Source organism: Rhagoletis pomonella, unplaced genomic scaffold, assembly GCF_013731165.1.
Source record: "Rhagoletis pomonella isolate Grant_MI unplaced genomic scaffold, Rhpom_1.0 Rhpom_scaffold_00007, whole genome shotgun sequence".
Taxonomy (NCBI): domain Eukaryota; kingdom Metazoa; phylum Arthropoda; class Insecta; order Diptera; family Tephritidae; genus Rhagoletis; species Rhagoletis pomonella.
Window position 1 is genome coordinate 32632778 of NW_023458561.1, and position 21838 is coordinate 32654615.

General features: G+C 33.9%; 1 protein-coding gene across 1 annotated transcript in view; it reads right to left on the reverse strand.

Moving 5' to 3' along the window:
- Window positions 1-1146: 1146 nt before the first annotated feature.
- Window positions 1147-21838, reverse strand: part of LOC118742641 — a gene marked incomplete at its 3' end in the record, with an annotated part of 67704 nt that continues 47012 nt past the window's right edge. Inside the window, 8 exon segments of the mRNA XM_036474858.1 lie at window positions 1147-1383; window positions 5742-5884; window positions 6454-6550; window positions 7157-7380; window positions 8630-8721; window positions 12022-12130; window positions 12201-12316; window positions 12786-12886. Of these exon segments, the coding sequence (XP_036330751.1) occupies window positions 1147-1383; window positions 5742-5884; window positions 6454-6550; window positions 7157-7380; window positions 8630-8721; window positions 12022-12130; window positions 12201-12316; window positions 12786-12886 (1119 nt within the window).

Here is a 21838-nt window from a genome sequence, read left to right on the forward strand (position 1 = left end):
TTATCTTCTATGTATGTCTAATATGAATGTCATATAAATGAATATAGCGCTCCTTTACTTCAATACTGTAATAACTCAAAAAACCCAAAACTCGAGAAAAACGGATTTAAAATTGTGAATTTAGTACAAATAGTGCCATAATAAAAATTAATATACATATATTTTGTTCTAGTGAGCTAGTGAGAGGGCCGTGGCCAGGCTTTTTTTCGGGGCGGTTCTAACAAAATATTTTTTTATTTTCACTTTTATTTCAATATAGTTTGATGAAAAATAAAATATTTCAAACAAACATGAAAAAAGTAAAAACCTGTGCATTAAACATTTATGCAATTAGAAAATAATAATCAACAAATTTTCGAACGAATTTCGAGTATTTTAATTAGATTTTGAATAAGCAATGAATTCTAGTAGAATAAAGTACAAGTTTCAAATGGCTAAAATGGTTATTTTTTTTAGAATTTTTAAAAAAGCTCGAAATTTGTACGAAACATGTTGAATTTTTTTAATATTGCACAAAGTGGGAAACTTGGATTTACACGGGTTTTGTTAAAGAATTAACTACATTTTTATAAACAAAAATAACCAAAATTAAATCACAACAAAAGTAATACGTTAAAACTTTGCAAAATTTGTTTCGGCTATAATTTGTTGACCACTGTATGTATTTTTTTATATATTTAATTGGACACGCACATTGTATATAAAGGAGGTACATAACAAAATTAAAAACTGATGAGGGTGAGAACACCAACCCTCAAGCTTTAAAACTCCATTCTTAACTTTTTTTATTATTCTGATAAAAAACTTGAAGTTTTACAAAAGTTTGTTGAATTTTTTTTAAATATTGCACAAGGTTTGAAAATAAAGTTTATATCGTTTTAAGTGCAGAATACACTATTAAAAAAGTAGTTTTGAAAAAATTTACATAAATTAAAAAAAGGTTAAAAAAGTCCACAAAATTTCGACTTGAAATCTGATAAAAATAACATATATTTGAAACTTATTCGTATAAATTCATAAACTTTCTGAGTTAAAGCTGGTCAAAATCAAACCCTGGTAGCATCCCCTATTTTTTTTTTTTAATTTTGACATTTTCGTGGATGTTTTTATTTTGTATGTAGAACAAAAATGAATTTGTATACATACCACGGTAAGCGGATTATATCCCACAGTAGTTGTCTTGCGGAACGGATTCGAGAATGGCAGGTCGACATTTAGCAATTTTCCATTATACAAATCGATAACATAACGTATATGCGAATTTGTCTCCGTACATGAGTCGATCGCATACAAATGGCCGCATACAATGAACATTTCCCCAAATTTGCGATGGTCCAAGGAGATATTGAAATTGTACTGCATCTTCAGTGTATCCGCGTCGAGCTGAAAAAAAAAAAAATATCAAAAAGTGGAGTTAATTTAATTTTCACGGTATAAAAGAGTTATGCATGTCGCTAGCTTAGAGTGAAAAGCTGCTAAGGCCAATATTTTAAATTTTACAACAGAAGAAAAAACTTTGAAAACAACACTTCTCCGTGTTCAAAGCAAAAAAAAAAAAAAACTCGATACAATTTCGTATAATCAGACGCTTATGAAGGTATTCGTATTCCCTCAGACTTTTCGAATATTTTGTGGCTTCTTTCGCCGAGTAGAATGAAACAAGTAGTTCTTCTATCGTTTTGGAAATTATGCATTTTTTGAGTTTTCCTGAGGTCCTTCATCTAGAAGTGACTTTTCATAAAAATGGGGCAGATACGAATACAAATATAGACGCGAATAAGAATATGAATACAATTCTTCTTTTTCCCAATTGTTTATCTCATTTACAAAGTGGCACCGGTTATTCATTCCAGGTGCAGACAGGTCCTTCTGCTCGAGGAATGGCCGCTTTCGTTTTCCACTCATTAATGCCCAGTCGAAGGATCTTTCCAACAGGGCGTCAGCAAACATGCGTAGGGTATTCGTCGCTGATGAGAGCGAGGCCATAGATCTTACGTAGAATAGTTCACTCAAAAGTCCGAAAATCTTTTTGTTTTTATTCAATATCAATGAGAGGGCAACATTTTTCGGTAGAAAAGAAAACATCATTAGGGATTTCCACTAAGCAGCGACATATTTCTTCGTCGATAAATACTAGAGTTTAAATAGTCGAACGACAAAGAGCTGCCGCTTCCAATCCCTTGTTTGACCTCGAAGTTTTCAGAAAGATACTTCCCAATTTGTTCAGAACTTAAAGTTTAACTATCCGTTCTTCTCCGCATTAGTTTTGGCAGGATTCTAAATTAAGGTATGGCTTAAGCCGCTGATATACCAGTCTTATGGCATCTATTCATCAGACCAAATTCTGACTAACAACTGGTACATGTACCCTACCAGCTTTTCGCCATTGAAATTGTACATCTCAGCCGGTATTCCGTGAAATTCGAGGAATTATCATCATTACATACATACATATATATTTTTTGGGTTCCTCTTCACCAAACCTGTCAGCTTCCCATCTTCGTAGTTGGAGGAAACCGTTTGATTGTTGCTTTATTTTCTGGTATAGCTTTCGGACCTGCATTTCTGCCTGCCAGCTTATCAAACGCTTTTTCAACTCACGCCTTTCTTCTTCCTTAAAGGACGTTTTTCCACCTTCCTCTATTCCCGTTATTTCTCAGTTGTGGGCCGCGTCACGATTGGCTGAAAAAAGGCGTACTTTTCCAACGCTCATTTATGTCCGATAGGATATCCAACTGCTCATTTACATATGTATGTATGTATGTCCGGGTAATAGAGAGTTGCTGGTTTAAGCAAGGTGGCTATATGTTCAGCCCGTCCATTGCGATTGCAAATTTTTAGACTTATGTCTTCACGACACAGAGGCGCATGCGGACGTTAGTTGCCACAAGGCAATGATCTAAGTCGATCTAACCTCTTCGTATGGAGCGGACGTCAAAAGTATAACTTCTTCTTGGTTCTTTGATCACTGGAGGACGAAGTGGTTTGGCCGATATTTCGAAACTGGTGTCTGTTTTTACATACTACCCAAAGGTGTCGTCATGAACGCTATATTTTCAGACTTTTGGGCTAAAAAATATGCCTTCTTTCCCAGTAGATCCGGAAAAGTATTGTTGGCCACGACTACGAAAAAAAAATAGAAATGTCCACACTATCGATAATCGTATCGATAGTTTAGATAAAGTCCTAAAATTAAACACAACAACTTTTATTGAAAATAAGATCCGGATTGCTAAAATATGTCCATATTTTTGTTAAGGAACAAAAGTTGATCAACTATTTTTGGCTTCAAGCAGCATCTGCGCTCCGAAATATGTATGTTACTGAATAATGTATGTATGAATGGAAACTATCGATAGTGCTTACAAATCCATCGATTTTTTCGATAGTCAAAAACTATCGATACTATCGACTAACTTTGCAGTAGCAGCGCTGATATGCCTTCTCTTGATGCTCATAGAATCGCTTTCTTCAGAAGGAACTGGCGCTCAGCTTTGAGACTAGCTTTCGCAGCCTGCGCCCAACCAGAAATCCCACGGGAAAATTTATGGGCCGGCTCTTGACACCTTCGACAAAAGCTGCTTGTTACAAACTTCCAACAAAACTACAATGTATTTTCGGGATTGCGGTGGAGTCAGCTTTTTATAGGACGCAAGCATACCAAAATTGGATAAAAACCCATTCTTTGGCTAGTCTACGGACATTCCAACTGCATTTCCGTAAATCTTGGTGCTTATTTAATAGGCGAGGGTTGTGAATGTAATTTAGATTTTAGTCCGAGCCACAGACATGTGTATATCTTAAACTTTGATAGCAGTCTGCACTAATACATCGAGCTACACGTACCTAAGCACACATACTTATATATTAGATGAAAATAAATAGTTGGTATATTAAAACACTCTTGTAGATATTTTAGGAAAAACTTTATTTTTTTTCTAACTCTTTTATCCCTTCTCCTGTATGAGCACTTAGCTCAACTTTATTTAGTTCTCGGAAAATCTGCCACATTCGTTTAGGTTTTCCACGACAGCATAGAAAATTGGAGTAAAGATTATCGTTTTGAAATTCGCGGGACTATTGAGTGCACATTTCACTTCCTTCTGGATTCTTTGTAGCGCTAAGTGCTGCGGTGCACTGCATTCTGCACTCTTCCTCTGCGGCACACAAATATATTGGTGCTGACGTGAGAAGCCAATTTACTTTATCCACACATTTATTCATTGCTTATTTTCTTTTGCCGCAAATAGTTAATATGATGAAACAGAGAGAAAAACTAGAAGCTAAGCGAAGATAACACATTAAGCATTAAGGAAAATGGCTGCTCGTGTAAAGGTAGCGCAATGAAATAATGGTCCGTCATAAGCAACAGATGCAAGTATTTATGTATATACATTAGGGTACCCCACAAAAAAATTCTGTTTCTCCACCCGAATTATAGTTAAACAAATAAAATTTTGGGAAAATATTAAGATTTACGTGAGCTGGAACGATTAGAAAATATGTACTTCCAAAAATCTTATTATTTTGTTTTGTTCCGTTCCCGTAAAATTTTTTTTTACATTTTCTTTATGTTTTTTTTTTTGGAAAAAATATTTTTTATTACTAATTTAAAGATATTTTAAAATCAGTCTAGCTCTAGTAAATGCTAATATTTTTCCGAAATCTTTTTGGCGAAATTCTCAAAACATAGCATAATTTATAATTTCGATGGAAAACAGTACTGAGTTTTTTGTAAGGCGAGTGATACACCCTAATTTGCATACAAGTATATGCTTATAATTCTTGCGTACAAAAGTATACATTCATATAGAATCGCAAACACAAGAAGATATAGAATGACTACTGAAGTACATACATATATACGAACGGTTTAGTTTTAATGAAAGAACAACATTTATATAGGCTGAAATAAATCCCCTTTGGCATGAAATTTTTAGCTTTGTATGGATGTAATGGCAAGCTGCTTCACGTAAGAAAAAATGTTGTTCTTTGAATTCTAAAAGAAAAAAAACCAAACTAACACAAAGCGGACAAAAGCATTCGTCAAATTTTAGAAGCATCCTCTGGTGATGACCACCACACTACGTCAAATCTGACAGCCACTTTTCTTACAACCCGCTCCAGCTTGCAAACAAACAAAAAAAAACAAGTTTCTCTGTGTTTGTATAATTCCATATATGCAGCTATTTTGACTAAGTATGCCAAGAACAAGAGTGCCATAGAAGTTGATGCAAAATTTTGAAAGTAAGAATTGGAACTAACCCAGCTTGCAGTAAATTCCTGACTAATAAAGTGTCCTTTTCTAAATTATAAACAGACAAATTGTGCAACTTTTCAAATAACCGAAAATTTGAAAGAAATATTTACATACACATATTTTAGAGGACACCAAAAAAAAAATTCTCAAAAATCAACGCGATTTTTTAGCCATTTGAAACTTGCACTTAATTAAACTATAATTGTATGGGCTATAAAACTGCATACCCAAAAATTTTCTAAAAATTCAGAATAAGTTGAAATTTTGATGTAAATTTTTTTAATTTTCCTAAATTTTGTATAAAGTTTGAAACTGTAATTTACACGGATTTGGTTAAAGCGTAGACGATATTTTTATATAAAAATAACAAAAAAAAAAAACTTTAGCTCGAAAAACATTACGAATATTTGAAGAAAATCAACACGTGGTCATTTGTTTGAGTCACTGTATATACACCTTTTCACTAAATGTCTGCACTCACCTTGGCAACCAGTGTATTGTTGGAGTCATAAGTACTGTAGATCACCCACAGACCAACCTCATCCACATTTAAGTCCATGTAATTGTGGTCGGTAGAGTATAATCGATTGCCAACAGCGGTACCAGCATACGGCAATGGGGTAGCTGCAATGATAACATGGAAAAATAGTTAACAGTATTTAGCAGCTGATACATTTCTATGTCTGTATGAATGCATAAACAAACATACACATGTGCATTTGTATGCATGTCCGATGCCGCATTAACAGAATGTAGTAAAAATTATTCATCAAATGCAAACAACGCATTATTTTCCCAATTTTAAAATGTAAAGCAACTTTAATTGAAGACAATAACACAGTTCAACAAAATTTCCAAACAAAATAATAATAAATCAAATATCGGCAAAATCCGTGTTTTTACCATTTTGAGGTAAGGATATTTCAAAATCCTGACGTGCTAGAGCAATTCTGCGGCCAGATTTAGATTCAGTACAAGAAACGATGTGTTTTACTCAGGTGGTTGAAAAAAAGGCAAAATTTGTCGAAATGTGTATTTAAAAATTATTTAAAGGTACTCGTGTAAGCTCTCGGACAAAGTGGCATCAACGCATAAAATTTCAGCGACCTTTTTATGTGATAGCCCAGTTGTGAGTTTCAAACAGAAACGCATATGTATGTACATCTCTTAATATATGCAAATAATGTACTTACATATTTTCTTCATTGTTGCCAAATCCAATTTTACGACCAAATCGCTATTGTATTGATTATAGTAAAATGATCCATTATAGACGACATGTGCATTTCCCTGAAAATGTAGAGGAATTTTTTATAATCAATGCAAAGAAGAGACTTCTATATACAGTATCGGCCATATCTATAGCACCGCCATTTCAAAGTGATATTATTTTCCACGTACAATTAATTATTAATTTTTAAGAATCTTCAATTGAAATACAATTCATTCCCTTAGAAAACCCATATAAACCCAAGTTTTAAACTTTGTAAACGACTACAAAAAATGCAACAATTTTTCACCAAAATTTTAAACTTTTTCCTACGAAGTGCTAGAACTTTTTTGGGTACGCAGTTTTATAGTCCATTCAATTTTAGTCTAACAATGTGTAAGTTTCAAGTGGTTAAAAATTGCCATTGATTTTTTTAGAATTTTCGTACTTTCGTAATCTAATCCGCTTGTACGTTTTTTTTTTTATTCAAAAGCCGAGGATACAGTCTTGGTGGTGCAGTTAATACATTTACGGGTCACGGCTTCATTTATGCGTATGCCTTTGTTGTGTGCCGCTTTGTGTTTTTTTTTAAGTAAGATTTATTTTAAATAACCCAAAATGTATGCCCAGTTTTTAATATAAAACGTTACTACACATAGTAAATAAGTATGTAAGAGAAAATTCACCTGAAACCCTTCCGGAATATTGTATTTGCGACGCGGTGAGAAATTCATGCGATATTTCATTTTCGTTGGATACTCGTACAAATTGTGCGTATCACTCTCTTCCGTCACATAGGTTTTTTCATGATCAATGTCCGAAGAAGCAGCTGGATCTCTCAGCCAACTACCGTAAATATCATTTACCGACTTATGGAACACTGGTTTACCTACCGCATATAGCAGCCAGCCTAAAAACATACAGGAGAAAATGTGTCGGACAATCAATATTTATTTCTTGTTATTTGAGTGTAAAAAATATAGAATTTTTAATTAAAAAAAATAATTGCTATTAATAGTGGATGAAAAATTAATTTATTGCCTTTTTTAATTCCGACAATATTTCTGGGGTCATAAACTATATACATATTTATAAGTGGTACACTAGGCGACAAATTAGAGTACACACCTTGTTCTTGCTTGTTCATAATTAATTGACCATCAGGACAGACAAATGTATATCCACTTCTTTTTTCAGTTGTGAAATAAAGAATTTTTTATGAAAAATTTACAGGAAATAATATTACGCATACGCCATGTACACTCTTTTCTGCTCATTTTTCAGCAGTCATTCCTTTTTTATTTATCCATCGATTTTCTTCGTTAGTAGTTTGATTTTTTTGTAAGAGATTGTTAGAGACCAGGCTTTAAAACAAATGAAAACATTTACACAGATACAGTTACTTTTTATTATTTCCCTGTTAAAGTTGGATTTTTTTTTTTTTAATTTTTTCATCAAAAGTTTTGACTCAAAATTACAAAATAATCTGAAATGATTAATGAGAAATCTCAGAAAGATCAGGCCTATTGAAAAATGATTTATACGGGCAGGTTCTGCAATTCACTTCCGAGTGAATTTCAACCCCTTCCAATTTGAATTCAAAGCGAACTGGTCTCAAATTCACTCGGAAGTTATTTGCAGAACCTGCCAGATAATGATTTTGTTAGCTTTCATTTGCCACAATCCGTATTAAGAACAAGCAAAACGGAGCTTATAAAATTTACCAGAAGGGTGAACGAGATCCTTGTGGTAGGTGTGTTGTGTTGTGCGGCAGCCACTGCAACCCAACCTAAGATTCTCACGACAGTCGGATTTACGTAATCGAAACGACCCAGATTGATATCTGGCCAAGGACTGTCACTAAACCATCATTTACCGTAACCCCTTGGGGAATTTGTATGCTATTATAACAACAACAATCTAACCTAATCCAGGCTATTTGTGTGCCACATTTTATCCAAATCCCTTCATAGGCTTTAGCGTGAGGAAGTAACATTAAATATATTAAATAACTAAAATATATTAAATAACTAAATATATTAAATAACTAAGTAGTAGGATTATTTCAAGCACAACAACAAATATCCTACCTATAGTAAGTATTTGTACGAGTAATAAATTAAAATTTTTAAATATACTAAACAAATATTTTTACTCACTCTTTTGTCGCTTCGGCAAGCCAGGATAACTATAATTTCCAGTTGGCAGAATTTCGAAATTCGAATTGATGGAGTCCTTGCACTGGTACAGGCTGAAACAAATAAAATACTCATTGCATTTAATTCTTCGAAATACAAAAATATGTAACTGAAATAAATATTTAAAAACCAGTCTTAATCAAAAAGTACGGACAGGTGTTAATCAGCCGCGTTGCAGCTGGCGGTGAAACCAGTTTTCTTTACACAAAGACAAAGGGCAGATAATACGTAAAAGTCAACAACTACGAAAAACAAAAGGTATCCATAAAACGGATTAATGTGAAAGATTTGTGCAAGCGCAGCCTTGAATTAAAAAGCGGAGCGTAGCGTTTGCAAGTAAGTAGCTTTGAGAAATGTAATACAGCAATGAAAAATGAGTCGTTGCAATAATGAAACTGATTAAAAACTTTATTTGTGGCTAAATAGGCTGAGGTTTTATATAAATATGTATGTGTAATTCTACGTAAGTTTATATAAATACATGGACGGCCATGTGTATAAGCTCTGACAGTTGTAGTTAGCTTATCCTGCATATCTGTATAAGTTACCATAGACGGCGGCAAAACAAAATGAAAGTTTATAAACAGAAGAGTGAAAATTAATTTAAGTTATCCATTCGCTCGACCACGCCATCGTAAAGTTGACGCCCAACCCACGAACAAAAATAATATCAGGAACAGTTGTGATTGCAACACTACTTAATAGACCGGCCGGGTACAAAACTTAGTAAAACAAGTCGGATTAAAGTTGTGAATTCGTGTCTCTTTTTTTTTGTTTTCTTTCGATAGTATTTTGTGGTAAGCCTAAAGTGGCCATGAACATACTTATTATTGCATATATATGTGCGATATATTTTTATGTACATACTTAGGAGAAAGTAAAAAAAAATTGATCAGCAATTGAAAAAAAAAATAATTATTAGACCTTAAGAAGAAATTGGGCAGCAGTAAATATGAAGTCTTAATTAAAAATCGGTATGGCTACTAACTACATATACTTCCGCTATCCTCAACCCTAACGCGTTGGCCAATCAAGATACATATGTACATGTACTAAAATGTACGCTTTTATGGAAAAACGAAAATAATTTATGATGGAAGCAGAAGTATAAGAAAATTCGAAAACGAGAAAATGGAATCAACCTCTCACAAGGGATAAGCTCAGCGCGAGTTAAATTCACGAACCTGCCCTGTTGCACTTGGTATATTGAAATCCCAAAATATTTGTTTAAAATTAGCGCCAGAAGGGATCTTTCTGCCAAAAGTGTGGTATTTTTATTTCAAAGCAATGTCAAATGTCAACAATGTTCCGTTTACTTTTCAAACTTTTGAAGTAGTATTCATTCTCAAGCTAGGCAAAAGAGAACGCTGCCTAAGGGCTTTTGGCCAATCAGTCTCTCGTCTCTTGTGCTCAAGACTTTCAAAAGGCTAGAAAAAAATTTCTACTCAACAGAATGCTTACCTAAAGCAGCGCTCTATAGAATCTGCACTTCACCAGATTGTACAAAGGTAGAATCGTAGCTGGAACAAAAAAAAAAAAACCAAATACGTTGGAACCTCCATTGGCTATAGAGCAGTCACACAGCAAACTAGTGATCGAGGACGTGGTGGTAAAGCCGATCTCAATTGTGCTTCGCACAAGGCTTCTAAACGCTAAGTGAGCTCACCAAGCATTAAAGCTGGCGACCCCGCAAGATGGTGTACTGACGTGTTCTTGGAACTTGGAAATATTTAGGTTTAGTTAAATCCACCGAAATCGAACTACTACTTTTATTTACTAAAAGGTTACATGTTTCTAGTTTCAATCTGCGTTACTTAAATGTGATTACTTTTTAACTCATATCCCGTGTTAAGTATTTGTAAGTCGTTTAACACCAAAACTAAACTGGAAAATGAAAACAGAGCGCCGAGCTAAAGAGGCGAATTGTGCTCTGTATTCTTGCAAGGAACATATATTTAAGAAGCGGGGTCAAGGTGCTACAGTGGAATTTTAGAAATCGCTGCACTTAATCTCTATCACAAAAAATCCGTGAATGAGTAACATATGAGCCTAAAAATATGCAACACGAAAGCCGGATGGGTTCGATATAAAGTCATAAGTTTATGTACTTGTTATGCTTCCCTGGAGGCGTCGATTATTTTAAGGCGCAAGCTTTATTCATTTAGAGATTTTTAGCGATAGAAATTTAGTGTGGCGATTTTGGAATCCCATTGCAGGTCATATGTTATGTATGAATGTATAAGGAGGTAATTCGTTGACTTATTTGCATATGGTTCGCTGGTTTAGTGATACTGGGTCGATCATGTCATGCACAACCTTAAATGAATGTCATGAAGCCTTAAATGTCATCTGGCATTGCCTCCGATTGATCTCTATATTAGCTAGAGTGGTTCACAGATTGTCCTGAGGTTGATGGAAGTAACTCTGGGGAAAGAACGTGCGTTCGAGAATGGACTTATCTGTATATTTTTATCAATCGGATTACGGTGAAAAATAAGTTACCAAATTACCAAATATGATAAATAAAGAAAATAATTAACAATTTCGGTAAAAAAAAATGCCAATGCGGCAACACTGCATGTGTTACATATGTACATACATACATACGTACGAGGACAAACAGCTTATTCCGTACGGAAGGTGCGATCAGTATCGCTCTTTCCTTAAGCAAATGACGTTTGGCGAAACTTGACGAAACTTTATGTTAAGCACATTATAGTTTCAGAATAGGATTTATGTGTATTCGCACGTTTGCATACGCTTGCTTATTCATATTATAGTTAGCCCTAAATAAAATTGTTTCTCCATATCTCTTTAGGCATTTATAAAAAGTATACATACATACGATTTTCATATACCGTTTGTACCTAAAAATTCTCATAAAATTCCGAAAGTTTTAAATAAAGCAGAATAGGCCACGAATATTCCGGAAAAGGTCTTTACAAAATCTCTAAAACCCCGAGTACTACCTAAAAAATCTTGTCAGAAACCGAAAATATACCACAAATTCTAAAAAAAAAAATTGAAATAAGTATCCGGAAATCTCAGAAAATATTGGAAAATCCTAAAAAATGTTCTAATATACACGAAAATGAACAATTAATTTTATTTAAGTATAAATCGACAGCGGAAAATTTATTTATTTATTTGAGGCACTGCCCTTAAGTTCCTACCAGGTATTTCCACATACATACATACATATGTATGTTTATAAGTATGTAATATTCGGCATACGGAGTCTGCTACTATAGTTATCAACGCAATTCCCCGTTTTCTGCCATTTCGCCAAATTTATGTATTTTTCTTTCCTTTGCGCATTTTTTCATTTATTACCGCTTTGCGAATACACTCACCTTGGGTCGGGACATTGGTCACAAACTGGACATTCACTTTCCGGCGGCCGCTGTCCGTAGAATTTAATTTCCTTTCCAACATATGGTATTTCGCTGTTCGGATCTTGCGCTGAAAATTGAATGAAACAAAAAATCTTAATTTCAAAAAAAATGTAAATTGCTTTTGCTAACAAACTTACGCGCTACTTCAAAGTTAACCATTGTGGCATTCATTTCATTACGCGCCACACAATAGTAGTAACCGAAATCGTCTTTTCGCAAATCCGTTATTGTCATACGCATAGTAGTCTTGTAGCTGAAATTAAGGAGACATTTTGGAATTGATAATTTAATTTCTTATTGAATATTCCCTGCAAACCTAAGTTCCCGAAATCTTAAGGAAATCGTTAGGAGTATCTCATTTCTGTAACGATTTTTTTTCCGAATTTTCAAAGAAAATTATATGAAGTGGTTGACACGAACTCGTAAAGAAATTTCTGTACGAAAAATAAAGAAAATTCTGGAAAAATTCTGAAAGATATTCTTCACATAGCAGCATTATTTTCGTTGCTTCACAGATTTTCTTCCGAAATTTCGTAAAAGAATGGAAGTGTGCGTAATTTATTTCATTTTAGAAAATTCGGCAAAAAATCAAATTAAATCTTAACGAATTCTTTAAAATTTCTTTACAATGCAGAATACTCTGAAAAAAATGGTTTGCAGGGTTTCTGTATATTGTATTTGTATTTGTGTATATTTGTATGCGTTAGCCTTAGCTTACTTACCCATCTGAATAAGTTTCGATTCGGTATTTGTCGCCTGGGTCGAGAGTTTTACCATCGTAAGCACGTTCCCAATATTTAATAGCTTCAGGAAAGGCTTCCACCTTAAATTAACATTTAAAATTTTTGTACTATTATGGAAGAAAACTTGAATAAAATACTTAATATTTTCAATGAGTCGAGGTACATCTACGCATTAACCTTCAGTGTTGTCGATAGTGATGTGCTGAGTTATCGGTACCCAATACTCGGTATCCAATACTTCAGAACAATACAATACGGTACACAATACTTCCTTTTCGGAACCCAATACCAATTCTATACACACATAAAACCTCCGCCATAATATACAATTCACGTTAAGAAAAAAATTTGTTGCTATTTGATATACATATGTATGATATCGCCTAAATAACAATGCGGCGTATCCATGTCAAAAAAATATCAACACTAAAATTAGTTGCAGATTTTAGACATACATAATTTTTAACCTGTCAAAAAAGCTGCACCAACTTCATTTCGACTACGAATATGCTGCACAATTAGTGAGAACTAGCAAGTACCCGGCGTGCTTCACTGCGCCTTAAAAGTAATTTTGTGTTGTTTAATACTTGTAATGTAATATTTCATTTATTTTATCAATTTAATTAAATACGACTTTTCCAACAGGTGGCAACCCTTCTAACAAATATTTTCGGCAGTACACTTTCCTAAACCTCTTCAGTTTGATACCCATATTGCTGTATTTATTTTATCTTAACAATTTACTTAAACTGCAATTTTCAAACAGGTGGCAACTCTCTCATGTTTTTTTTTCTCTTTTTTTTAAGTTAGACCTCTAGCAATATATCGGTGAAAACTGTAATCAATTTCATGCATTATTTTTCGAGTGATGCGCGTAGAAACATACAGCCAGACAGACAGACAAAAATTCTTAAAATAGTTGACTTGGCTTCTATTGCTCTAATAAAGACCCCCCCCATACTAAATTTTCTTGAATATCTGTAATGTACAGACATCGACCTGTTACAATTTTATTATATGTGTAGATAAGACGATGCTTTCCCAAAATTTTAACAATTTTTACTGAACAATGTTGAAACCACATATCGCAAATATTGCTGTCGTAAACAATACTCTCTCATCGCCTTATTCACCTTATCGCATCAGTAAAATACCATTTTATAAGTTTCAACCTTCGTAGAACTAAAATTCAAGAAAAAAAAACATCGTCCGATTCATCTTAAAAAAAATCTTTCTCTGCAATGTGGCGACGGAATTTTTTTAATTTGAATCAGCATCAAAAGCTCTATTAGCCCTTACACTCGGCTTTTGATAGGCCAGACTCGCCTGATTTGTCTTTTTTTCCATAATTTTGGTATAAGTGCGTTATTATTAGAAGCATAAAAAATTCGATTTCGAGTATCGAAAGTATTGGATCCATTTTAAATCGGTACCAAGTATCGAACCATACCTAAAAGTATCGACTCGGCACATCATTGGTTATAGACTTTCGTGCGAATTTTTGTTTTAACTTTTTTGTAAAAAAAAATATTAAAAATTAAAAGAAAAACGTAGATATCATTAGGAAAAGTTATTTAACTTTATCAACCACAAGCTATAAATTTATTCCAATCTGTATACTTTTTCTGATTTCGTTAAACTATATAGGCGACCAATGAGTTTCTAAATTTTAAATAAACTTATTTTATATTCCACTACGAATTGCTTGAGTTAGCATTAAATAAGCCAGACAAAAACTCCACACACATCCTTCAAAAAAAATTTTTTTTTTCTATGTGTTTTTTTCTTGTATTGTAAACCGAAGAGCAACGACAAGGTTACAAAGGTTGAGTGATGCTGCAGATGATAAGCATTGTTCCACTGAAGCTATGATGTGCGCAGACGTCAAACACACAAAGGGGCAAGTACAACCAGTAACAGGTGGATAAATAAGTATGTATACAGACAGATGTAAAAAACTTTAAGAGGCAGCACAACACGCAAACCGTAGCGCCACAATAGCATAAATATTAAAAAACACACACAATCGTCATAAAATAACGCAAGGGTGCTATCGCTCTGGACAGACGTATGTAGTGGCTCTAGGTGTTTCGATGACAATAAAGCAATAAAGGCTTAAAAAACATTTCGCCTTGTCACGATTAATTAAATTTTCTTCAGGTGTATGTCAGCAGTTTTTATACATACATATATGAGGTAGACAATGTACACTAGGCTGGTGCAAAAATGCATGTGAAAAAAGTAAAGTCCGAAGTTCTTCATGAAATGTTATAAAATTCTTGAAAATCTATATTTTTCGATCGGAAAACTATGCTTCGCTTCAGGAGACTTCCGATAATAATACCCAAATGTTTATTTTAGCAGTTTTAAATACTAACGATTTTTTATAGGTCCCCAATTACATTTTTAGGGGCTTTTGGGGAAAAAACAATTGAGTATTTTCATTGAAAGTCTCCTGAAAAGAAAGAGAGTTTTCCCATCAAACAAATGTTGATTTTCAAGAATTCTATACCATTTTTATGAAAAACAGTTTTTCCTCTATAAAATCTATATAAAACTTTGGCACTTTGAGCGTGTTTTAAATATTTTTTGATTTCAAAATAAGAAAAAAAACAGGGGTATTTTTTTATGTATGGAACATTCCTAGGGGCGAGAGCATTTAAATTCGGACTTTACTTCTTTTTGATGACCCTAATGTACTCACACATGTACATATTTATATATACATATATAGACATGTGTGTGCGTATGTTTTTCCTTCATAGTCTCTAGCTATTTTAAGGTCTATCCGCACACAGCAGTCACGGCACGCCACAGTTCCGTCACTTCCGAGGAGCATCAATCAAAAAATATATCGCTACCTGTGAACTAAATGGCACAATTCACACTGGACCACGCGGTAATCTAATAAATAAATATTATAAATGTGAAAGTTTGTATGTTTGGATGTTTGGGAAATCATCACGCGGAAACGACTGAACGGATTTGCATTAAATTTTGTACGCAGATAGCTTATGGGCCAGATTGGTTAATAGGATATTCTTTTAAGAGTTGCCACCTGTTAAAAAAGTTTCATTAAATTAATACGCGGAAACGACTGAATGGATTTGCATGAAATTTTGCAAGCGGATAGCTTATAACCTACTGTAGAAAATAGGCTAATTTTTTGGAATAGTTGCCACCTGTTAAAAAAGTTTAATTATATTAATACGCGGAAACGACTAAACGGATTTGCATGAAAATTTCCACACAGATAGCTTATGACCTACAGTAGAAAATAGGCTAATTTTTTGGAAGAGTTGCCACCTGTTAAAAAGTTTAATTAAATTAATACGCGGAAACGACTAAACGGATTTGCATGAGATTTTGCACACAGATAGATTATGACCTAGGTTAGAAAGTAGGCTACTTTTTTTAAGAGTTGCCACCTGTTATAAATGTTTAATTTAATTAATACGCGGAAATGAGTGAACTGATTTGCATGGAAGTTTTCACACAGATAGCTTATGAGCTAGGTTGAAAAATAGGCTACTTTTTTTAAGAGTTCCCACCTGCTAAAAAAGTTTAATTAGATTAATACGCGGAAAAGTCTGAACGGATTTGCATGAAATTTTGCAAGCAGATAGCTTATGACCTACAGTGGAAAATAGGCAAATTTTTTGGAAGAGTTTCCACCTGTTAAAAAAGTTTTAATTAAATTAATACGCGTAAATGACTGAACTTATTTGCATGAAAGTTTGCACACCGATAGCCTATGACCTAGACTGGAAATTAGGCTACTTTTTTAAGAATTACCACCTGTTTGAAAATGAAATTTTGCTCAAAGATGGTTTATGACCTGGATTGAAAAACAGGCTACTTCCTTAACCGGTTTTCCGATCAGAACGAAATTTAGTACACTTATTACGGATTTCGGAAGGATGGTCCTAGACTGAAAGTAAGTCCGATAACTCAAGGCCCCTCCCATACAAATTGGAATTTTCATATTACATACATATCTCTGGAAGTATTTGTGGGAGAGAACTGAAACTTGGTATAGTGATATCTATGTGAAATCAATGATGGCATTAATCGATTGATGTTTTAATCAGTTAGTTAATTCGATTAAATTCAATCTGATTACAGTTAATCATGATTAATTTTAATCTGACTAAACAGTTAATCGTGACCGCGATTTAAGAATTAATTTTTAATCATTAACTCTTAATTTGATCAAGTAGGTTTGGTGATTAATTAAGTTATGCTGGCAAGTTAATCCGGTATGGCTAAGTCGGGTTTCCTCAACCATCTAAGCAATTTCGTGTGCATTTTCATTAAGATATATACCAACAAACGTTTTACAAACTAGGTTTCTAAAAGTTTATGTATTACTAATAACAATAATTATAATTTTTTTATATTATGTGCTTTTTATAAGCGTAAAACACAAAATAATTACTATAACTGGTGTTTGGTTTCAAACTCGGACAAACTAGACAAATTAATCAGATTTTATTTTTAATTGGATTAACGATTAATGTTTTAAATTAATTAAACGTAATCGTAGCCAGCGATTAACGATTCAAAAAATGTTATCATTAATCGTACAGTTGATAACGACTAATTAATTTTAATCGTCAAACGCGATTAACATTTTAATCGTTAATCAGATTAACAGTTTTCCAACACTGTGTGAAATCATGTTCATATTCACGGAGAAAAATGGACGTTTTTGGAAAAGAGGCGTAGCACCTCCAATATTGACTGAAAGTTTCATATTGCATATCCCTTCAAATGTTTGGGGTAAAGTACTCAAGGTTGGTATGGAAATACATATGAGAGTTATTGGAAAAGGTGATGTAACAACTCCCATGCAAATTGATTTTTCTATGCTGCATATCTCTGGAGGTGTTTATTGCAGAGGACGGGAATTTGGCACCGAGATGTGTATACAAAATTAATTCCATACTCATGGAGAAAAATTTGCGTTATTCGAAAAGGGGCATGGTACCTCCCGTACAAATTTACTTTTATACTGCATATCTCTAGAGATGTTCATGGTAGAGTACTGGACTTGGTACTGGGGTATGTAAAATCAATTCTAAATTCATGAAAGAAGATTAGGGTCATAAGAAAAAGGGGCGTGGCACTTTCTGTGCAAATTGACTTTTTCTTGCCAAATATCCCTAAAAGTTTTTTTGGAAGAATACTGGAACTTGGTATGGAGTTGTGTATACAAAATGTTTCAATTGCTCATGGAAAAAATGTGAGTTATTAAAAAAGGAGGCATGTCGCCTCCCATACATACTAAAAATTTCTTAATACATATCTCTGGAAGGATAGGAAATCTTTGGAAGTATTGTTATGGAGATTTATTTTATAAGTGCCGTAGTGATAGCAAAAATTTTTTTTAATGGAAAAGGGAGAGCCGGGTTCGGCCTTATAATCTAAAGCTCTCTTGAGGCATTTGCTACAGTAATGAGAAGTGGTATTTTATCAAGGCCAGGTTACTGAATTTGAGTTGGAAATATTAGAACCCGCCGTGGCACCTCCAAGAAGGTTACATGTTTACGCGTCGTATACCTGGAACCATTTTAAGGTAAACTTAGAGGGATTGATATCTTTCGTATGCCTAGCGCGCAGACGAGATTTCATAATTTCATAGTTTCAAATGGCCTAAATACCTTAACTCGCTTAAAAAATAACGAGCTATAACGAAATGGGCACAGAAATAAAAATTAACATCATTAAATTATTTTTCATATTTGTATAAAAGCGCGGGGTGAAACCCGCGGGTGTAAGCTAGTGGTCTATAAAACAGCAAACTAAAAGTTTTTTCCTATAAATTCTAATTAAAAAGCTTGCGGTTTAGATAAAGTTTTTATAATTTTTACACAAAGTTTGAAATTATGACTTAAGTATATACTTGTTTTATAGAATGAACTTGTTAATTTTGATTTACTTTTCCGACACTACCGTCAGCGTCAACAAATTTCACTCACTAATTTATTTTCCAATATTCACAGTACTTTTAATGATAAATATTCTTCTTCTTAAACTATAAACTTTAAAAACTTTTCATCGAAACTTCAATCAGACTTTTTAAAACAGTTCTTGGTACGCAGTTTTATAGCGTATTCAATTTTATACCACATGCACAAGGTTTTTTTATATAGAAAAATTTGCGAAAGAGAGGCAGTAAAAAAGATTGTCAAAAACTCTGATTAAAAATTTGAAATTTTGATGAAAAGTTTTTCCAATGTGAGAATTTTTTGTGAAATCTGTACAAAGTTTGATAATTTAATATATTAAGAATGAACTTTTATTAAAAATTACCGAAAAATATTTTTCATGAAAAACATTCATTCTTATAAAATATATCAGTGTGTGGAAATTTTTGTATAATGAATAACAAATAACGAACTGTCAAGGTACACTAAACAGGACCCACTTACTAGCAAAAATGACTGAATGCAGCCAAAAATTAGTGACGGATATGTATGAATACCAGTGCTATTTTGACTGAGACGGAACGGTGACGGTGACGGTTCGGACTCCGAACTTCGGTACCGTGACGAAACTGTGACGTGACTGATGTGTGCGGATAGACCTTTAGCCAGCCGGCTACGTTGAGGTAGGATATGCTCGCAGCACATTCATGTCATTCTTGTCTTTATTACATGCGTTGAGTTTTCATGCTTGTTGAATTTGTCATATCCATTGTTTCTTGTTCTTGTTGCAGTTGGTGTTACATTGAAGTTGATATGCTCTCGTTATGACTTTAAACCTTCAAGCTAAACGTTGCGGCAAATTAGCAACAGCAACATTTATTTTTTCGTTGTAAATTTAATTCTTTTTTACCGCGACTCGTTAAATTAAGAATGCGCTGCACTGAGCTATGCAGGGAATACCAACGTTTGCTTTTATGGAATTTTTTTTTTTATATTATGGAATTCGAAATCCCGCCTTTGGACAAGACGGATAAAGGTGTAAATAAATGAAGGATTAACTAACATTAAGCACTTACGGCCAGCTGATCACGAGGCAAGGATAGTAAAGTTAGATAATCAACAGAAAGGATGAAGAAGTAACATTTTTAGTTCAAAGCCTGCACTAAATATTAATAAACCGCTTATTGGCCGGTTTTTGTTAAATTAATACAATTGCCATCAAATAAGATGCAATAATTTCCGTTTCAACCATTTCCGTATGCATCGTTTCCGTTGAATTTGCCAATTTACTCCCAACCGCCAAGAGAACGGCAGAGACTTTAGGTGGGTTTCGGCCCTACCAAGGTGGCCAGTGTATATACCACGCACTGCCATTTCGATGCTATGAAGTACCTACATTTCACGGCGCTGAATTGATCCGTTGTGCTAAAAAGAGCGCGTGAAAGGTAACGGGAATAAAAACCGCGAAGTCTGTTCTGCCTCTTCCAAGTTGGTTAAGGAAACAAAGTGAATGGGTCTGGTGGTAAACGAGGACAAGACGAAGTATTTCCTGTCATCAAACAAACAGTCAGCACATTCGCGCCTTGGCACCCACGTCACTGTTGACGGTTTCAATTTCGAGAAAGTAGAGAGTTTCGATTACTTGGGAACCAGCATTAACACCGATAATAATGTCAGCATGGAAATCCAACGCAGAATAACTCTTGCCAACAAGCGCTACTTTGGACTGAGTAGGCAATTCAGGAGTAAAGTCCTCTCTCGACGTACGAAAACCGCTCTCTATAAGTCACTCACCATGCCCGTATATGGCGCAGAAACATGAACCGCAGACGATGGAATAATGAGCTGTATGTATGAGCTTTACGACGACATGGACATAGTGAAGCGAATTAAAATACAGCGACTCTGCTGGCTTGGCTATGTCGTTCGAATGGAGACCGACGTTCCAGCTCTGAAAGTATTCAACTCGGAACCCGCTGGTGGTAGCAGAGGAAGAGGGAGGCCCCACTGCGATGGAAAGATCAGGTGGAGAAGGACTTGGCTTCACTTGGCGTTTCCGATTGGTGTCAGTTGGCACAGAAGAGAAACGACTGGCGTGCTTTGCTGAACTCGGCCAAAACCGCTTAGGCGGTTTCAGCGCCAAATAAGGAGAAGAAGAATGTGTTTATGCATTCGTACTTGTTTAGCTATACTTCTGTGACTCCTGAATATGTAGGTATGTATATGTACATAGATATAAAAACGATAAAAATGTGTGCTTTTCCTGCAAATGTTCTCATATTTATGTATTTATTAATTCAGCAAAATATGTATATGTAATTTCTTCAATTAATTTGTATTAGTATGCATCTACTTATAATTTAAAAATATTCATTTATAAAATATTTATGTAAGTATTCATTTATACTATTTAATAAAAATTTCTCTTTAATTGCAACATTTTACCGCGCACATAAATTTATTCAAATATCTTTGGCATGAAAGTGTTTGTCATATGCATGCATACAAACATACATATGTACATGTGCACAAATATACGCATATACATATATTCATGAGAGTGGAGAAATTATTTAAATAAAACACGACAACGAAACATATATAATAAAAAAAAGATTAAAGTAGTATGCACTTAAAAACAAATTAAATAATAGAAACTCCAGATTACACCGCAATTACTACATTTTGACCGCATTTGCTGTAGTGGCGGTAAAAAATAATTAAATTCCCATTCATGTTTGCAGTATTTTAATTAGCCAATAAGTGTAGCAAAGCCTAATAAATTTTATATGTATTTACATATATATATATACAATGTACGCATTTTCGATAGCAATTAGCGCTATAGTAAGCTTTAAGTACGGAATGGGTTTGTAATTCGTATGCAAATTAGCATAGATTCGTAAAATAAGCTTGTCGATATACAAATAAAAGATAATTTTCAATCTATTTGGAATGGATTACTCTGATTGGAATTTCATTTACATATTTAGTTACTATTTATTTATTTAGTGTTCCAGCGCACAAAATGGATGTTGCTCATACGCCGTGTTACCTGCCTTAATATGGACATTGTGTTTCACATACATATGTACATATACA